An 18,019-nucleotide genomic window follows, 5' to 3' on the forward strand; every position below is an offset into this window, starting at 1 on the left:
TAACATACTCAACCCATTTCCTCTTGTATTGAAATAATGGAAACTTGGCCAAACAAGCATTTAACAAATTTGCATATAGATTAAACTTCTATTAAAGTTTAGTGCACAGTGGTCAGCACTGCAGCCTCACAGACTCCACATCCTCGGTTCACTGTGATCATGTTCTGTGTCTCTGTGGACTTGTATGTTTTCCTCAAGTCTAAATTTTTTCCTGGGTACTATGGATTTTCTTCCACGTCTCTCTGACATGTACGTCAAGTTAATTGTAAGCTCTATATTGGATCCATACGGGTATTTTGCATTACAGGGCCTTGTCATGGAGTGACATCCTGTTCAGGGTACCTGGACACGCAGTATACAGATTACCTTGGACACACAGTACCTTAAAGTGCACTTCAGCCAATGCCAGGAGATGCTCTCGACAACTACCACCCCGAAATGGCTTAAGTGGGTTTGGGAATGATATGCTGTATTTCAATTTCAGAAAAGATTTAAGAAACTCAAATTATAACAATGGAATAAAGGGTGGCGGGAAATCATACTTAAATATTTTTCTTTGAATGTATAATGTGGTTAAGTGCTCAAAGGTGAACCTTATTTCTTGAGCCAAACTATTCACCCATTAAATGTCAAAATAATCACTAAAAATAAGATAATCAGTATTTCTTTTAGTGATGTCTCATCTGTCCTGTAACCTACCAGTTTTTACATTGGTGGTCCAGGGTTAGTTGTTGCATCAGGTTTAATGAGGTCAGCCTAGGAACTGGCACCAAACACATTAAAAAAAAGTGTTGCCAGGAAATGGATGGCTTGACTACACTGTTGGCTAAAGGAAATGGTTATACAATCATTCAGAACAAACTGGTACACTCTTTCACCTCAAATCCATGCTGATCTCCTAAATCTGTTCCAAGCTAGGAATATTATCATAAGATAAGCAATGCTACTGGCTAATCGGATCATATGGTATATTCTCAAGTAATTCCCTGCACATTCGTAGGCTACTTCTCCTATTTTGTCCAGTGAGCCAACCAAATAAAAGCCTAATTAAAATGACTGTCATTTCTGGTAATATAAAAGGATTAAATGAAGAGTAAGACTCTAAAATGAAAATACTGATTTTTGATCTACTATAACCAATGGTAAAATAATGTATAAAATATAAGAAACACTGTAATGTATAAAATCAAAGTTGAAAAAACTTTCACACCATGCACATCTTGCACCAGCATTGGCCAGGAAAAAGGCCCTACCGCCACAGTACCAATCTGACCAAGTGAAAAATAATATATAACCAAGTAGGCTGTAGCTTTATTTTAAACAAAAAGGAACAAGGCAATTAAACTAGCATATTTACAAAGGACTAAAATTGCAGATGACCCTGTTATTGTGAGTTTTTTAAAAGATAAGGAAGATAGCCAATGATCTATTGTTGATGAGTATGTACAATGCTGTGATCATTCCTTTTTACAGCTAAGTATCTCTAAGACAAATTATATGGTTGTAGATCATGGGTGCATGCCTCTTTTCACAGTCTCAACTTTAATTAAATAAAGACAGTGGAGATGGTAAAGCACTATAAATATCTAGGGACACTCTTTGATAACAGACTAATCTTTGATCTCAACACACAGCAAATTTATAGGAAGAGGCAGACACAGCTTTCCTTTCTTAGGAAACAACTGTTTAAAGAGGACAAAATCATAATAACACTTTTTTTATATGTCCTTTGTTTTATATGTTGTTACACTTGCTTTTATATGTTGGCTTGGCAACCTCAGAATTAAGAATATGAACCATTTTAACAACATTGTAAAAATTAGCAGTACAAATTTTGGTTAGCTAATCTTGCCACTGAACCTTGTTAGTTTAAATGACTAAAAATCACTGGGCATGTGTAATTAATCAACTGTATGCCGACCTTCCCGCACAGTCCAGCTCGGCAGTTTTTGTGACAGCCAACATTATGACGCCTAACAGAGCTGGCACTGTATAAAGGGTTAACAGCTACAAAATGTTCAGCTGCAATATCAACCCTTTTTGCTCTCATCAAACAAACAAGTTTCTCTTCTGTTTGTGAGGTCCAAAACACTTATGTTCCTTGTATCTTGTTGCTGCATTCTATGCATTGTACTTCTGGATGAGCATTGGTTGTCAGCTCTAATGCTCACAAGCCCACCCCTATGGCTGAAGACTAAATCATGTTTGATTTCGTTGGAGTGATTCATAGACTAGTTGGTCCGAGTTGATGGGCATGTCACATTACATCACTGGTTTCAAGGACACACGCTGCTTACTGCCTCCAACTCACTAAGATTATGTAAATGAATGACTGAAAATCACTGTAGAAGCCATGTAATGTGACATGGTCTTAAGTAACGTGGAATGCCCAGGTAGCACTCTAATGCAGGCGATGAGTTTGGCAAATAAAATGATCATTTCTGTCCTTCAGTTCTCTTCTGACAGGAGGTATATTTTAGCATCTATCCCAATTATTTAAAGCCATTGTAAACAGCACCATCTACAATATGAACTTTACAGATGATGGAATCTAAAACAGTAGCCTTGACCCCACATATACAGGTGAAGTCATAAGTTTACATACACTCAGGGTGAAGTCTTTAAAACTCACTTTATAACCCTCCACAGATTTAATACAACAAAAGTAATTTTTTCCTGCAATGTTCACAGACAGATTATTTCACTTTTTATTGACTATATCACAATTCCAGTGGGTCACAAGTTTATATGCACTTTGTTAACTGTTCCTTTACACAGCTTGCAAAATTCCAGAAAAACCTTAAGGCAATTAGATGATTAGCTTCTTAGAGCCAATTAGCCTAACTGGAGTCAACATGTGTATATATGTTAAGGTTTACCATCAATCTCACTGCCTCTTTGCTTGACATAATGAGAAAATCAAAGGAAATCAGCCAAGACCTGTTGACCTCCACAAATCTGGTTCATTCTTGGGAATAATTTCCAAATGCCTGAAGGTTCCATGTTCACAAACAATAATACACAAGAATAAACAGCATGGGACCGCACAGACATTATACAATTCAGGAAGGAAGCACATCCCGTTTCCTAGAGAAGAACGTACTATGGTATGAAAATTCAAATCAATTCAAGAACAGCAGCAAAGAACCTTGTGAAGATGCTGGAAGAAACAGGTAGACAAGTATCTGTATACACAATAGATGAGTCCTATATCAACATAACTTGAAAGGCTGCTCAGCAAGAAAGAAGTCACTGCTCCAAAGATGCCATAAAAAAGTCAGGTTTCAGTTGCAATGGCATATGGGGATAAAGATGTTACCGTCTGGAGAAATGTCCTCTGATCTGATGAATCCAAGATCGAACTGTTTGGCCATAATGACCATCGTTATGTTTGAAGGAAAAAGGGTGTGGCTTGCAAGCCAAAGAACACTATTCCAACAGTCAAGCATGGGGGTGGGAGTATCATACTGTGGGGGTGCTTTCATGCAGGAGGGACTGGTGCACTTCACAAGACAGATTGCCCACCAACTCTCAAGAGCTCAGCAAGGAAGTTGAAGCTCAGTTGAAGCTGGGTCTTCTAAATGGGCAGTGACCCCAAGCATACCTCCAAAGTTTTGGCAAAATTGCTTAATAAGGACAACAAGGTCAAGGTATTGGAGTGGCCATCACACAGAAATGAAAAAGTGTGTGTGAGCAAGGAGGCCTGAGAACCTGCCTCAGTTACACCAGTTCTCTCTGAATGAATGGGACAAAATTGCAGCAAATTATTATAAGAACTTTGTGGAAGGAGGCCCAAAATGTTTTCCTCAAGTTAAACAATTTAAAGGCAATGCTACCAAATATTAAAGTGTATGTATGGAACTGTGATATAGTCAAAAAAAGTGAAAAACTCTGAACATTGTTGGAAAAAATTACTTTTGCCCAGCCCAAAGCAGATGTCTTAAATGATATGCCAAATTTATAGTTTGTTAATATAAAATCTGTGGAGGGGTTATAACGAAGTTTTAAATAATTTACACCAAGTGTATGTAAACTTATGACATCAACTGTACTGTATGTTAGGTCATTAGTCTGTTACATAGAGCATTCACACTGAAAATAAAACACAATATGGTAATATATCAAGCTTCACAAATGGCCACAAATGTTTAGGGAATGAAAACAGTTTTATTTATATGAATATTCAAACAGAGGTCTTTTCATCCTTCTCTAACTTAAGTTGAACCTGTTGTTAACATTTACAAAAATAATTAAAACAAGTTTTATTTATCACATCCCAGATTGCTCAAACCAGAAATATTTAGCACCCATTTCGCTTACATTTATCACTGAGGTTGGGGTGTGAACTGAAGTAACAAAATAACTTTAGGAATCTAGTGGACTATTATACACCAGTTAGTAAACAATACCTAAACATCCATCCATTTATTCCCATCCTGCTTATCCAGTTCAGGGCTGAGTGGAGCTAGTGCTAAATCCTAGCAACTTTGGGCACAATGTGGGAACCATCTCTGGATGGGATGAAGAAATTACCTCCCTTATTAAGGATACCCAACTCCATCTTGTCAGAATTTCACAACATTGTAAATTTAAAGAGAAGAGAGATTGCTTTTGGTTACTCTCAGAAGAAATTTTTAATTTATTCAGAATTTTTATTTTAAGAAGCAGGATTTATCCTCACAATCATGAGTTTTCAGAACTGACTGCTGCACATTTTCTCAGAAATAAAGTATCTCATATTTGATCATATTTGAGATATATTATTTCCAGCACATAAAAGATAACCAAATAAGTCTCTTAAATTTTTTATTTTTAGCTTCAGCTCAGAATAGTCCAACAAGAAATATTAACTGATTGCTAAGAAAACAACTTAAGCTCCTTTCACACATGTGGCACAGGAAATTCCTAGGTTAACTATCCTAGGCATTTACTGGGATTTACTCCTTCAAATATACCAGGAGAAGCTTGTAATTCCTCAAAGGTGATAACATTCACATTTACACATGAAAGACATAGCCTTCTTGGGGTTGGGAGCGGATCTGAATGGTGCACTAAAGGTTTGTGGCTAAGAGACTTTTTTCTTGGTAAAATTATATATTATATATATATCTGTGGTATTTATCATTATGAATAGTGTATTCACAAACATGCATTTGAGAACTAAACACTACCTTGGATGCGAACTTGAAGAACAACAGGGATGAACAGAAAGCAACAAGGAACCAAACATGTGTGTGTGTTAATCTATTTTTACTGTTCTAAGAAGGTACACAAATTCAGTGTTTACTAGGGCTGCAGTTCAATTCAAAAATGTAAATGCAATAATCACACAATTAAAATTTTTAATCAAAATTAACTGCATATTAATTGAAATTTCACATATTTCCTCCATGCATTATAATATTGGTCTGTAAAGCAGAAATAAATCAATTACTTTCTCATTCAAGAAAGTTATAATAACCACTTTCCTAGGTACTGTATATTAAATTATTCCAGTTAGTTTATTGAAAAGTTTTATGTAACAGAAACAACTCAATAGCTCAATGTAAGTTTTTTTTTTTTATTTTGAGCCACATCATAATACAAATTAGTAATAAGACATTATTGATTTTCTGACTATTTTTCAAGTCAAAAGTTATTTCTTCACAAAGATGATATAATGTTTATGCATTTGCCCTGTGAAATTATATTTCCAAGTTCAGCATTTCCTGTAAATTTAATAAAAAAAAAAGTATCTTGCTCACATTGACATTTTATACTGGAATTCATGGGGCACAAGTACAGCCAGAAAAAAAAAATCTGGTGGTAACTGGCACAACAGCTACCTTCTTGGTAAGGACTGAGAGTAGATCCCTTACTTTACTATTTACAGACACTTTCTTATTGTCTGAACATAGAATATAACCAAGCTTCCATGAAATGACTGCATTGTTTTCTTGAGTCCTAACAATTGGTTCACATGCAAAAATGGCAACATACGTATGGTTAGGGCACAGTGACACTTTGAATGTTTTACCTGGAACTTTTCTGTCTTTATACATATACATACATATTCCTGCTGAGAAATGTACATTCATTTTTCTAGGTCTCAACCCAAAAAACTGTTTGAGATTCCTGGGATTCGTGACACTGATTATCCATTGATGCAATCAGGACATTACATTAAGAAAGAATTTGTGCCTCTGTCATGAAAATGTTTATAACTAACTTGTAACACATCAGATTCATTTATGTAATTTTTTAGGTTATAGTTACTAACATTGTATTTGTGTTGTTCAATGTACAATAAAAACAAAATAATACTAGTGTAGAAAAATCGGACTGGCTCATATAACAATTAAACTGTTTTAAATCATTAAATATACTGTACTTTTAGATATTCAAGATCAAATTATTGTCATGTGTATAGAATAAAGTGACATGTTTATTTGTATGTCTGACCAATAAGCAACACGCTTACACTTTTTCAAAGCCTCACTCACTCCCACACTGCAAACGTATATAATTAGGTTTTGAATTGACATACCTGCTTCTCCTGAGGGGCGGAGCTTACTTGAATCAGAGCAGGAAGTAAGAGGACAGGAAACAGGAAGAAATGGACAGGAAATAAAAAGGCACCGTTAGATCAGGCAGAAAAGGCATGAGTATAGGGAGCTGAATGGATTATAGGGCAGAAGAAGATGGACAAGCAGCTAATGTACACACTAAAAAGCTCAAGAGATCTTAGCAGTGTGATGAAGTGGGTAGGAAACTAGACTGGAAACCATTAAGCTCAATGTTCAGTTCCTATTAGTGACTTAGGCTGTCATCATAAACATACCAAATTAATCTTAAAACTGACAATGTAAATCAATTTTCGTTTCTGATATACATAAACCTTTGAGTTAACCTTATAACTGATTTTAATGGAGGATTTTACCATTATGATATATACATTAGTTATATTTCTTACTTTAATTACCTGCTTTTCAAAAAACATTAGGCCTTTTTCTCCAATAATTCTAGTGAGATCAAAAAAAATTACACATTGAACACATCCTTTTATTACATAACTTTCAACATTTCATCACATATCAGTGCTACTAACAGAAAGACAAAGCCATTATTGTCAGTATTGATCTGACATTTCATTCATACACTTAAATGGCTGACAAAACAATGAAAATAAAACATCTTCTATCCAAATGAATCTGTCAACATTTGCCTATGGAATGATCCTTTTCAGAATGTAGCTAACCTGAGAAAGTTGCAATTTGGACAAAAATGTTTATATACAGTATAGATGTAATTGATTTTCATATATTGCAGTGTTTCTCTATGTTTTAATTTTTTATAATTCCAATTACTGTATACCACATTGGGCTCATAAATTGAAGTGCACTTGTGAATAAAATTGAACTAGCAAACGATAATTGCAAGTTAGTATAATACAGTTACTTTTACTAAAATAAGCATAAATACTAGCATGTGTAAAATTATTTTATTAAAACAGCAATTATTTTATTTTAAATAAATTTTACATTATTTTATTTTATTAAAACAGCAATATAAATCAAAGTAGCAAATGGAAACTCAAGGCCACAGTTGGAGCATGTACATGTCTAGAATGCACTGATCCATTGTTATCAAACTGGGAAACTAAGATTGACAACATATAAAGGTAAACAGGGAAAACTTGAAGGAGGCTGATTGCATTTACCTGCAGAGCCAGAGGGTGGTGGCCCTCCGGACTGTTGCCATACAGTGGCCTCAGCTGCCATCCTGCGGATGTAGATATCATCAACACACATGAGGATGTTCTCTGGTTTGATGTCAGTGTGAATGATTTTACATTTGGTGTGCAAATAATCCAGGCCTTGCAAAACCTGCAAGAAAAGTACAGTTAAGTACATTTAAAGATAGCTGGATTCAAAATTATTTGTGGTATGTTCCAACATAATGGAATTTTTATATACTTTCGCACTGTGCATAAAATATACATGAAATATTACCACATACACAAATACAGTACAAAGTAAGGAGGGGCACCTCCCCCTTACTTGTGTTATTGCTTCTCGCTCAAATAAGGATGGGATGAATACAAAGTGACAAAAAACAAATCCTATTCCATTATCCAGCTTTGCCAGCAGTGATCAAATGATCCTGATTAATTCACAGATTAAATGCAAACTTTGCGAACCAGTGTAAGGTCACAGAAATTTTGGCGATGGCTCAGGAAGTTGAATCCGCCTTTCCAGCTCATTCATTGGTCAAGTGTCCAGCTTAATCATTGGCTACAATTATGCTTCATGTGATATCAACAAAAAGCATGTACTTAGAGACATGTAAAACTAAAGATTCAAAGTTAAAGAAAAAAAAATCAGCGTGAAAACATTATCAGGAAGAGAATATGCCTACTAACTGTGCATATCTGAGATGGTTCAAAAAGCAGGTAAATTCACCCTATGCACAGATTGTTACAAATTAATATCAAGGTACTACAATATAAAAAGTAATAACCAGAGGTGAGTTTACAATTTAAATGCTTGTTCACACCGTAGCGAGTTCCATCTTTGTTCACAAGATAATTTTCTTGAAGTAGATTATTTAACAATATTTCTGTCTATTATACTAAAAAAGTGTCTGCATTATTCAGCCTTGACCATTTCCCTCCACACTGCTTGCCTAATCATTACTCCTACTGCTCACATCCTCTCTCCTTACTATCCCATGACACTCTCAGTGCTAACTCGCCCGTCAACACAGTTGGTTATAATGGCAAGGCAGAAAAGCAAATTATCTATTCATGAACATTGAATTTTAGATCACGATAGAAAAAGGGTAGCAAGAGCTCAAAATGAACATAGAAAAAAATAAAATGAACAAAAAAGAGCTACATATAATAAAAATCAAAAACAATGAGCCATCCAATAAATGAAAATGAGAAAAATATCCCAAACAATATATATGAACACGAATACAAAAAAACTATGTTTATAGAATATAAGAGAATAATGTAATTCATAATATTGTTTTTGATAAGCCATTATTGTAATTTAATTTTTTTAATTTACTTTTTAATATGTTTTACTTTTTTTTTTACTTCTTTTACTTTTTACTACATTTTATTATTCATTGGTATTTAAGAGAGTTTTTTTCCTGTCTATAATAACTAAGCACCAAACTGTCTTCCTCTTGCACCCAGCATACTCTTCTATATACCATCTCTTTAAATACAATTGCTTTCTCCAAAGGATAACAGCCCCAACGCTCTTTGAGTGACTCAGCCGCGAGATAGCGCACACCTACCTCCGAAGGTTGGCGAGCAAAGCGAGCAGAGGGCAAAGCCCCCTAGTTATTAAAAATAAAGTCTTTGGGACATTGTGAACATATTAGTGGACAACTTGCTTTGTGGATTATTGGACACAAGTAATGTAAGATTTTTTTCTTAGATAATTTTTTTATATTGTTTGCTAAGTTTCTGATATAATAGACATCTCTGTTCTGCACGAAGCATGAGATTAAAAACTTTACTTGGCCATTACTAGATTAGATTATTTATTTACAAAAGCACATTTAAAACAACAGAAGTTCCACCAAAGTGCTGTACAAAGAAGCATTAAAATAAACACAATACAAATAATCATGGCGCTATGGTTTAGTGAAATTGATGGGTGGACACAAAAAATGTATTTAAAAATAACTGCAAAGTGATCAAAAATGCCAGCATCAGAGATATCCAGGTTATTTGCAGAGAGGCCAAATGTTAGAACTAACTCATACGTCCCCTGATGTATGGGACTTGACACCACCTGAGTAAAATGAAGAGTCCACAAGACCTAGAAATTCTTTAACCAGGGGTTTTGTCGGACAACAGACACGAATGTTCAAATCTCCTAGAATCAGCATTCTATCAGTGCATGACACCAGGAAAGGTAAGAACTCTTGGACAAAATTCTTATTATATTCAGGTGGTCTATAAACCAGTGCACACAGTACAGGATTTGTAAGATCAATTTTAAACAGCTGAGCCGCAAAACTGGAGAACTGTCTACAGTCAAAAGTCTACATTTAAAACGATTCAGAAAAACAGTAGCTATCCCACCACCTCGACCAGCGATTTTAGGCGAGCTAAAAAAGTTATAATCAGGAGGAGAAAGATCATGAAGAGTAACAGAGTTGCCAGCACTTAAAGTCTCTGACATAAACAGAAAGTCCAGGTTGCAGAAGGTAAAAAAGGCATTTAAAATAAAAGATTTATTGGCTATGGACAGAACAGTCATTAAGGCCATGTTCACTGAGCCATCTGAAGGTGCTTCATGGTCTATTTGATTGGTCTTTATCATACATGAATATTTAAGTTAACTCCTCCGACCCTCCCACTTCATCCACCGAGAGAAAATCCAAGAGCAGAATAGAACCGCAGGGCGTACCCTGGCATATTAAGTTCAAAAACGCGTTAGCCAGCTAGCCCCATGGCATATCGGACACACAACTGAACAAAACCTGAAAAAAAGTTGTGACTTGCTCATGGTATGCCTGGTCAGTCCGAAGTGTCATGAGCAAGAGAGGGCTTGAGCACTACAAACTATATGGATTAAGTAACATATAAAAATATTTTTTGGGTGAAGTATTCCTGGATTTAGTTTCCTGGGCCACCCTCAGATCTCCTTCTGGGTCCAAGACATCCTACAAAATCCTACAGCCACTATGTTACAGGGTCTGATTTTTGTTAAATACAGAAAACACAATGATGGGTGCCAATTACTTCAGTCAGTTTCAAATTATTTCAGAGAAAATTGTGGGTTTTACCATGAAGTGGTATTTTCCAGAAATGTACAGGTAATTTTACAGATTTTAACTTATAACAAAAAGCCCATGTTAGGAACAGATTTCTAAGTGAAGCAATATGGGAGTTAAATCTTGAATAAAAGTTTCCCAAAAAAGTTTTGTGATTACAACAGATTGATAAAGAATATAAAGAATTCCCATGAAACCAAAGAGAATGCATTTCTGCACAGAACCCATAATTTCTGAAAAAAAGTGTACAGCAGATTAAATACCACCAAGATGATTCTTTTACAATACAGTACACCACATACAGATCAAGAAACTCTTACCAGTAGGTCTTTAATATAAAGCTACCTCTCCTGAGCACAGAGTTATTACTAGATCTTTTTGAGGCAACTTTTGCTTCAGCCATTCTATTCCTATCTAGGGAGCAGTAGGTGTAAGGAAGGAACCAGCGCTGGATGGGACTCTAGTCCATCTCAGCCGACTGACACTCATCCATGCACCCTGACTCATTCACACTGGGCCAATTTACAACTGGGGTGGTAATAACACAATTTTAAACAAAGTCTCATTGGCAATGTCTACACTGTAATAATTACATCAAGTAATTATTTTTACCTGCCGCAGGATGCTCTTCACACAGGGAATTGGCAGCCCCATATAGTTGGACTTGATAATCCATTTCAGTAGCTGATGGCCTAGTACTTCAAGCACCATACAGACATCTGCGCACAAAAGTCAAGGTCTAGAAAATTCTGTACCATGAAAACAAGACATGTGAATAAAAATGAACATTTTCTTTTCCTTGGGACAAACACCTTTCTTCAAATTAGCCTGAAAGAGCTTTATTGTAAATATAAACCATTTAACAATTTTATTTTAATAAAAATAAAAACACACACAAAAGAATACAGAAATTAAACAAAATGTAATGGCTGTCCTTTGTGCAAAACATTTTGCTTGGTTGTTGCCCTGGTCCATGTATTAACATATTTTTTGCAGATTAAATTTATAAAATTCAGTGCTGCCTGGAATAAAAAGCACTTATATTAGCATACAGAAAAACAACTTATACTTAAGAGATGTCCACCAGAATTTATTTTTTTACAATGTAATTTACAGGTATGTTTTTGCCAGTGTAGACTCAAAGTGAATAGGATGTATACTCCACCCTGCTGAAAAAAGCAGAAACAGTTACACAAATGTGATGAAAGAAATAAATTGCTTTTAAAATTCAACACGGAATTCAGTCAGTCATTGTCTAACCCGCTTAAATCCTGAACAGGGTCGTGGGGTGTTGCCGGAGATTATCCCAGCTAGCATATTACATCTGGCATTAAATAAAGGACAGAAGCTTAGTAGGTCCCTCTGAATAGTCGCCTGATAAAAGACTGTTATTGTAAAGACATTTTCAATTCGGCTATTCCAAATTTGTATGAACACAAAAAACTGGCTACTGTATTTTATTTAGGAATAGGCACTATGGTTCTGCAATTGAACTGGGAATGCTGTACCAAGGATCAACCAAAATGATGGGCTTTTATGCACCCAAGAAACCATTAAGAAGACCTCCACTCCTTCCTCTAAAAACCTCAAACACAGCCTAACTCATTGTTCTTCTCTCAACAACTTACAGCTCTCAACCTGGCTGTAAATTCTGCTGTTCAGCAGAGACCCAGTGCTGATAGGGTGTGGCTGTAACAGAAGTTGGAGCAATCCCTTTACTCCAAATGGCAGCTGTGGTAGAATGCAAGGGTGGAAGACTTGTCTGGAACTGGGGATGGACAAGGGTGCCATTAGTTCAACCGTTGCTTGCTGAAGGACAGCAAGTGCAAACGCAGAGAGAAAGAGACAGACAACATATGAGAGGCCACATTTGTCTTGTTGACAGTGACAATGACTGATCACCAGTTGCTCAGAAAGTGTAATTTTGGCAGCAATCAATGACACTGTGTAAAAACTTTGAAGATAACTTACAGTACCACCCACAACCACCAGGAGGAGGAGAGGAGTCCCCAAAATAAAAGAGAGAAAGCACACTGAAGATTCTTACAAATGTCTGGAGAACACTGACCAGGAAAGGAGCAAAGTAATGCTTATCCTAAACCATAAGTACAACTACTTTGATTTCAAGAACTATTTGCTGTAATTTAATAGATAGGATAAAACCAGTTCATATGTTATGCTACTGGTGTCACTGTAACTGAAAGGTGGTAACCTTGTGATGGATACATTTTTGATTACAGTATTAAGAGTTTCTCATTCTAAATTCACTAAATGCAAGCTTTCGAGGCAACTCAGGCCCCTTCTTCAGGCAAGATCTTGCCTGAAGAAGGGGCCTGAGTTGCCTGAAGAAGGGGCCTGAGTTGCCTCGAAAGCTTGCATATTGTAATCTTTTTAGTTAGCCAATAAAAGGTGTCATTTTGCTTGGCTTTTCTCTACATTCATATTGGCTAACACGGTACAACACCCTAGTACTATAAATTCACTAAGAAAGTACAGAGCAGTATTTTACACAAACAAAGAGAAACCTCTGCACAGGGGGTGGTAAGCCAGCGTAGACAAGCCATAAGCAAATGAACGCCACAGTGCAAAAACAAAAAGCTTAATAACTAGCTAAAGAACGTATCCACCCCGAACATACTGTATGTATTGAAAGACCAGAATGCATAAGTTATAAGTCCTTTAGAAAAAGATCGACCTAAGCCATGAGATTGAATTAAAGTTATACTAGGGAGCTTCGCCCCCTGCTTGCTTCGCTCGCCAACCCCTCCAGCCTGTGCTATGCCCCAGCCACTTCACGTCTCTGCCGCTCGCGTTGTGATGAGGGGGCCTGAACGGACCCCAAGGAGATGTGGTCGGTCCTCTGAAACCCCCTCTTAAATGGTGATACAATGGGAAACAAATACTAGTGACCCAGGGGAGAGAATGCCCTGACCACTCCTTATTGGCATCCCGACTGGGTAGGGCCCCTGGCCATCCGTGACAATCTATACCATATATATTACATATAAATAAATGATTTCAGCAAACAATTGACTTCAACCTGATCTCATGTCCTACTTGGCACACCCTTCCCTATAACAATGGTGGATCATAAAATACAGCACACATCCTCTCCAAATCAGGCATAAAAATAGTGCATAAACCTGAAAACACTCTACAGACAGTTCTTTTTAATAACAAAATCAAGAAATCTGCATCAGAGATATGGAATTTATACCACAGTATACCATGCAGTGCATACCCAGCTGTATATGTGGGTCAAATATCTGAAAAACTTGCAACATGCATACAAGAACATCGCAATGCTGGAAAGTAAAACAGAGATCCTTCACTCAACCTTTACTTAACTTGGTCCCCTTGGGGATAGTCTTATTGACTGTTTTAATTACATTTCCAGCATTGCCAAAAGTAAAACTGATACTTAATTGACTGAGTAATAAGACACTCCATCCTTCATAAACATTTACTGCATATTTACATACACCTCCTGCATTTATTTATTTTTAGTAAAATATGAGGATTACTCAAAAAGCATTACAACTAGGAACTCTTCAACTTAAAATGCATTTTCCTCTGCTGTTCAGAATGATGGTCATAGCCTACCGGCACTTCTCTTTTATGGTTAAATGGTTTATGGTTGATGGCTTTCCAAACACTCTGTTATCATACTATTCTGACCATTCTTAAATTTCTGTCCAACCATATATAAGTAAGGTCTCTAAACTGAACATATAAACTGGTGTGAATTGTGAATTACAGACTCTTTGTACATCTTCATTCACCAAAAAAAAAAAAAAATAAAAAAATAAACAACATTTCTTTGTTCTATTTTTGTGCAAACTAGGAGATGCACAGCCATCACCCCGGCTCTGCAGCAACTGGCACACTGACAGAAAAGTCAGCTGTAGAGTACTGAACCACCAGACTAAGGGTTACAAGACCGCAATCTCTCATTAAATATGACTTTAAAACAAAACATACACAAACTTTTAGAACTACAGTATTTTGCAATGCTATTTAAAAAAATCAGTTGCAATCATATATTTAATTTGAAACTGCAGGATATTTATTATATAATCACTTGTCTGTGGCATAGAAAATTAATAAAAATGAATGTGCAAAGGGTATTATTGACACTCATACATAAAACTGAAACGTAAATAATCTATTAGGGCTGGGCGATATATCGAGATTTTAAAATATACTGGGATATAACTACAACGGGATAAGGATTGAGGCAGTATCGTTGATACAGAGTTTAAAGTTTTGTTTTAATGCTGTGGAAAGCTTTTTATCTTATGCCTCACTACCTGCTCCAGGATTCACTACTATGCTACATGTACGTTCAAGTCAGATGTACCCTTACCGATCTGATCGCTAAACTAAAACAATTATTGACAACTGATATATGTTCAATCCACACCTGCGACCCATATTAAATGTGATTATTCATTTCTTTGAAGAATGGGAGATTAACCTTTTGTGTCTGCAAATAAGCCATTTCCCTGAAAATCACACTGGGGAGCACATAGCAGAAATTCTGCAAGATACCCTGGAAGCTGGATGAAAAGAGGCTCATTGCTACTAGAAGTGACAATGGGAGCAACATTGTAGTGCAACTGCTAAAGTGGCAAAGGATGCAGTGCTTTGGGCATCGACTTTATCTAGCAATTGGTTAGTGCAATTTAAAAAAAAAAATTAACATTAACTGCTTATGTGTTATATTTATCAAAGCCAGAATTAAGCAGTAAAAAAAACTTTCAACGAAATGTGTTATAAAGATTTATTCATTAAAAAAACAAGTGCAAGTTAAAATTGTAAACAATTTTAATGCATATGTAGCCATGTGTTAATCACATTTCAATAGGCCTAAGTGAGCTTCCTTTTAACATACAGTAAATGTAAAATATTAAAAAATAAAAGCATGTTTTATTACAGAACATGACATGGATGACGATCAAGAGTAACCTGGCAATTTCTTTCAGCAAAAGAATTGTTGGCTTCTCCTACAGCTGATGGAGGAGGAGGAGGAGGAGGGAGCTGGCTGAATTTCAGATGCAGCTGGGTCTGCCTGCTCACCAGCTTATCACAGAGATGCCAACACTCAATGGATCAAGGCAGAAAATGATTGAGGGGGTTCTAGGGCAGGAGAGAGCACTTTCAAAAGTCCTGTCCTCCTGTTCCTACCTATCAAGATTTAGAGGTGCTTGAAGTGGTCCAAAAAGCTCTGAAACCTCTTCAGGAATTCACAGATGTTTTGTATGGGGAGGACTATGTTACCCTTTCATATGCCCAACCAGTGCTCCAAATTTTCACCTCTACCATCCTGACACATGATGACGAAGACATTGAGCTTGACAAATCCATCAAATCTGCCATTGTGGGTTACATGAATGAAAAGTATGCTGACCCATCATCTAGTGACCTGTTGGACATGATTTAAATCCACTTATATTGCAGCTGACAAGATCAAGGCACTAAAGCTCAGAGCTGAATTGGAAATGGAATTGCTGGCCTCTGAGCGGAGTTGCTGCAGCACAAGTGACTCAGCTGAGATCAACTCTATGTCTAAGCCAGCAGACCAGCAAAGAGGGGCACCACTTTAAAAGAAAAAAATCCCTTGCAAGCTTTTTCACTCAGACAACAACCCCCACCTGCCCCACAGAATCAAAGAGGCAAACAACTGAGAATGAACTGTCCAACTACATAGATTCAGGGCCAGAAGAGCACAAAACAGAACCCAATGCATGGTGGCAGGAACATGCAATCATCTTTCCCACTTTAAGCTGCCTGGCACAAAAATACCTGTGTGTCCCTGCCACCAGTTCACCATCAAAGAATGTGTTTAGTTGAAGTGGCAATATTGTCATTTGGCATCCTTGAACCCCGAGATGGTTGATAGGCTGGTACTTCTACCTCAAAACCTTTACACCAAGATGAAATGCTTAGATAAGGCTACCTCAGCAAAAAGTACTTTTCAAGATAAGTGGCTAAACAAGTTAGTGTTATTTGCACAGTTGTGTACAATATTTTTGTTAAGGAAAACCTAAATGCACTTGTTATTGGCTACAGTTTATTACCTTGTTTGTTAAAACAGGGGAGAGTAAGTAAGGGACAGGTCAGATATTTATTTATATTGTTGTTATTATTTTATTTTAATATATAATTTCAAATACAATTTCAGAACACTGAGGCCTTTCATTTTTTATTTACATTTACACTATGTTCTTAACCTGAAAGCAGATAGTTCTTTTAGGTACTGTGGGCATGTAAGTTAAATATACAATACTGTGCAAAAGTTTTAGGCAGGAGTGAAAAAATGCTGCAAACAAAGAATGCTTTCAGAAATATAAATAATGCTTGTTTATTGTTATCAATTTACAAAATGCAAAGTGAGCGAACAAAAGAAAAATCTAAATCAAATCAATATTTGGTGTTACTACCTTTTGCCTTCAAACCGGCATCAATTTTTATAGGTACACTTGCACAAAGTCAGGGATTTTGTAGGATTATAGTCAGGTGTATGATCAACCAATTATACCAAACAGGTGCGAATGATCATCAATGTCACACGTAGGTTGAAACACAGTCATTAACTGAAACAGAAACAGCTGTGTATAAGGCTTAAAACTGGGTGAGGAACAGCCAAACTCTGCTACCAAGGTGAGGTTGTGAAAGACAGTTTCATGTCATGGCAAGATTGAGCACAGCAACAAGACACAAGGTAGTTATACTGCATCAGCAAAGTCTCTCCCAGACAAAGATTTCAAAGCAGACTGGGGTTTCAAGATGTGCTGTTCAAGCTCTTTTGAAGAAGCACAAAGAAACGGGCAACGTTGAGGATCATAGACGCAGTGGTCGGCCAAGGAAACTTAGTGCAGCAGATGAAAGACACATCAAGCTTATTACCCTTTGAAATCAGAAGATGTCCAGCAGTGCCATCAGCTCAGAACTGGCAGAAACCAGTGGGACCCAGGTACACCCATCTACTGTCCGGAGAAGTCTGGCCAGAAGTGGTCTTCATGGAAGAGTTACAGCCAAAAAGCCACACCTCCGATGTGGAAACAAGGCCAAGCGACTCAAGTATGCACGAAAACATAGGAACTGGGGTGCAGAAAAATGGCAGCAGGTGCTCTGGACTGATAAGTCAAAATTTGAAATATTTGGCTGTAGCAGAAGGCAGTTTGTTCGTCGAAGGGCTGGAGAGCAGTACAATAATGAGTGTCTGCAGGCAACAGTG

At 36.7% G+C, this 18,019-nt stretch overlaps 1 protein-coding gene across 1 annotated transcript in view; it reads right to left on the reverse strand.

Annotated features, from left to right (window-relative positions):
• Nucleotides 1–18,019, reverse strand: part of srpk3 (SRSF protein kinase 3) — a 108,810-nt gene that overhangs the window by 24,753 nt on the left and 66,038 nt on the right. Inside the window, exons 7-9 of the mRNA XM_028813277.2 lie at nucleotides 11,392–11,498; nucleotides 7,700–7,865; nucleotides 6,527–6,552 (exon numbers count right to left, since the gene is read on the reverse strand). Of these exons, the coding sequence (XP_028669110.1) occupies nucleotides 6,527–6,552; nucleotides 7,700–7,865; nucleotides 11,392–11,498 (299 nt within the window). The remainder of the gene's footprint in view (nucleotides 1–6,526; nucleotides 6,553–7,699; nucleotides 7,866–11,391; nucleotides 11,499–18,019) is intronic.

This window comes from Erpetoichthys calabaricus, chromosome 11 (assembly GCF_900747795.2).
Source record: "Erpetoichthys calabaricus chromosome 11, fErpCal1.3, whole genome shotgun sequence".
Lineage (NCBI taxonomy): Eukaryota > Metazoa > Chordata > Cladistia > Polypteriformes > Polypteridae > Erpetoichthys > Erpetoichthys calabaricus.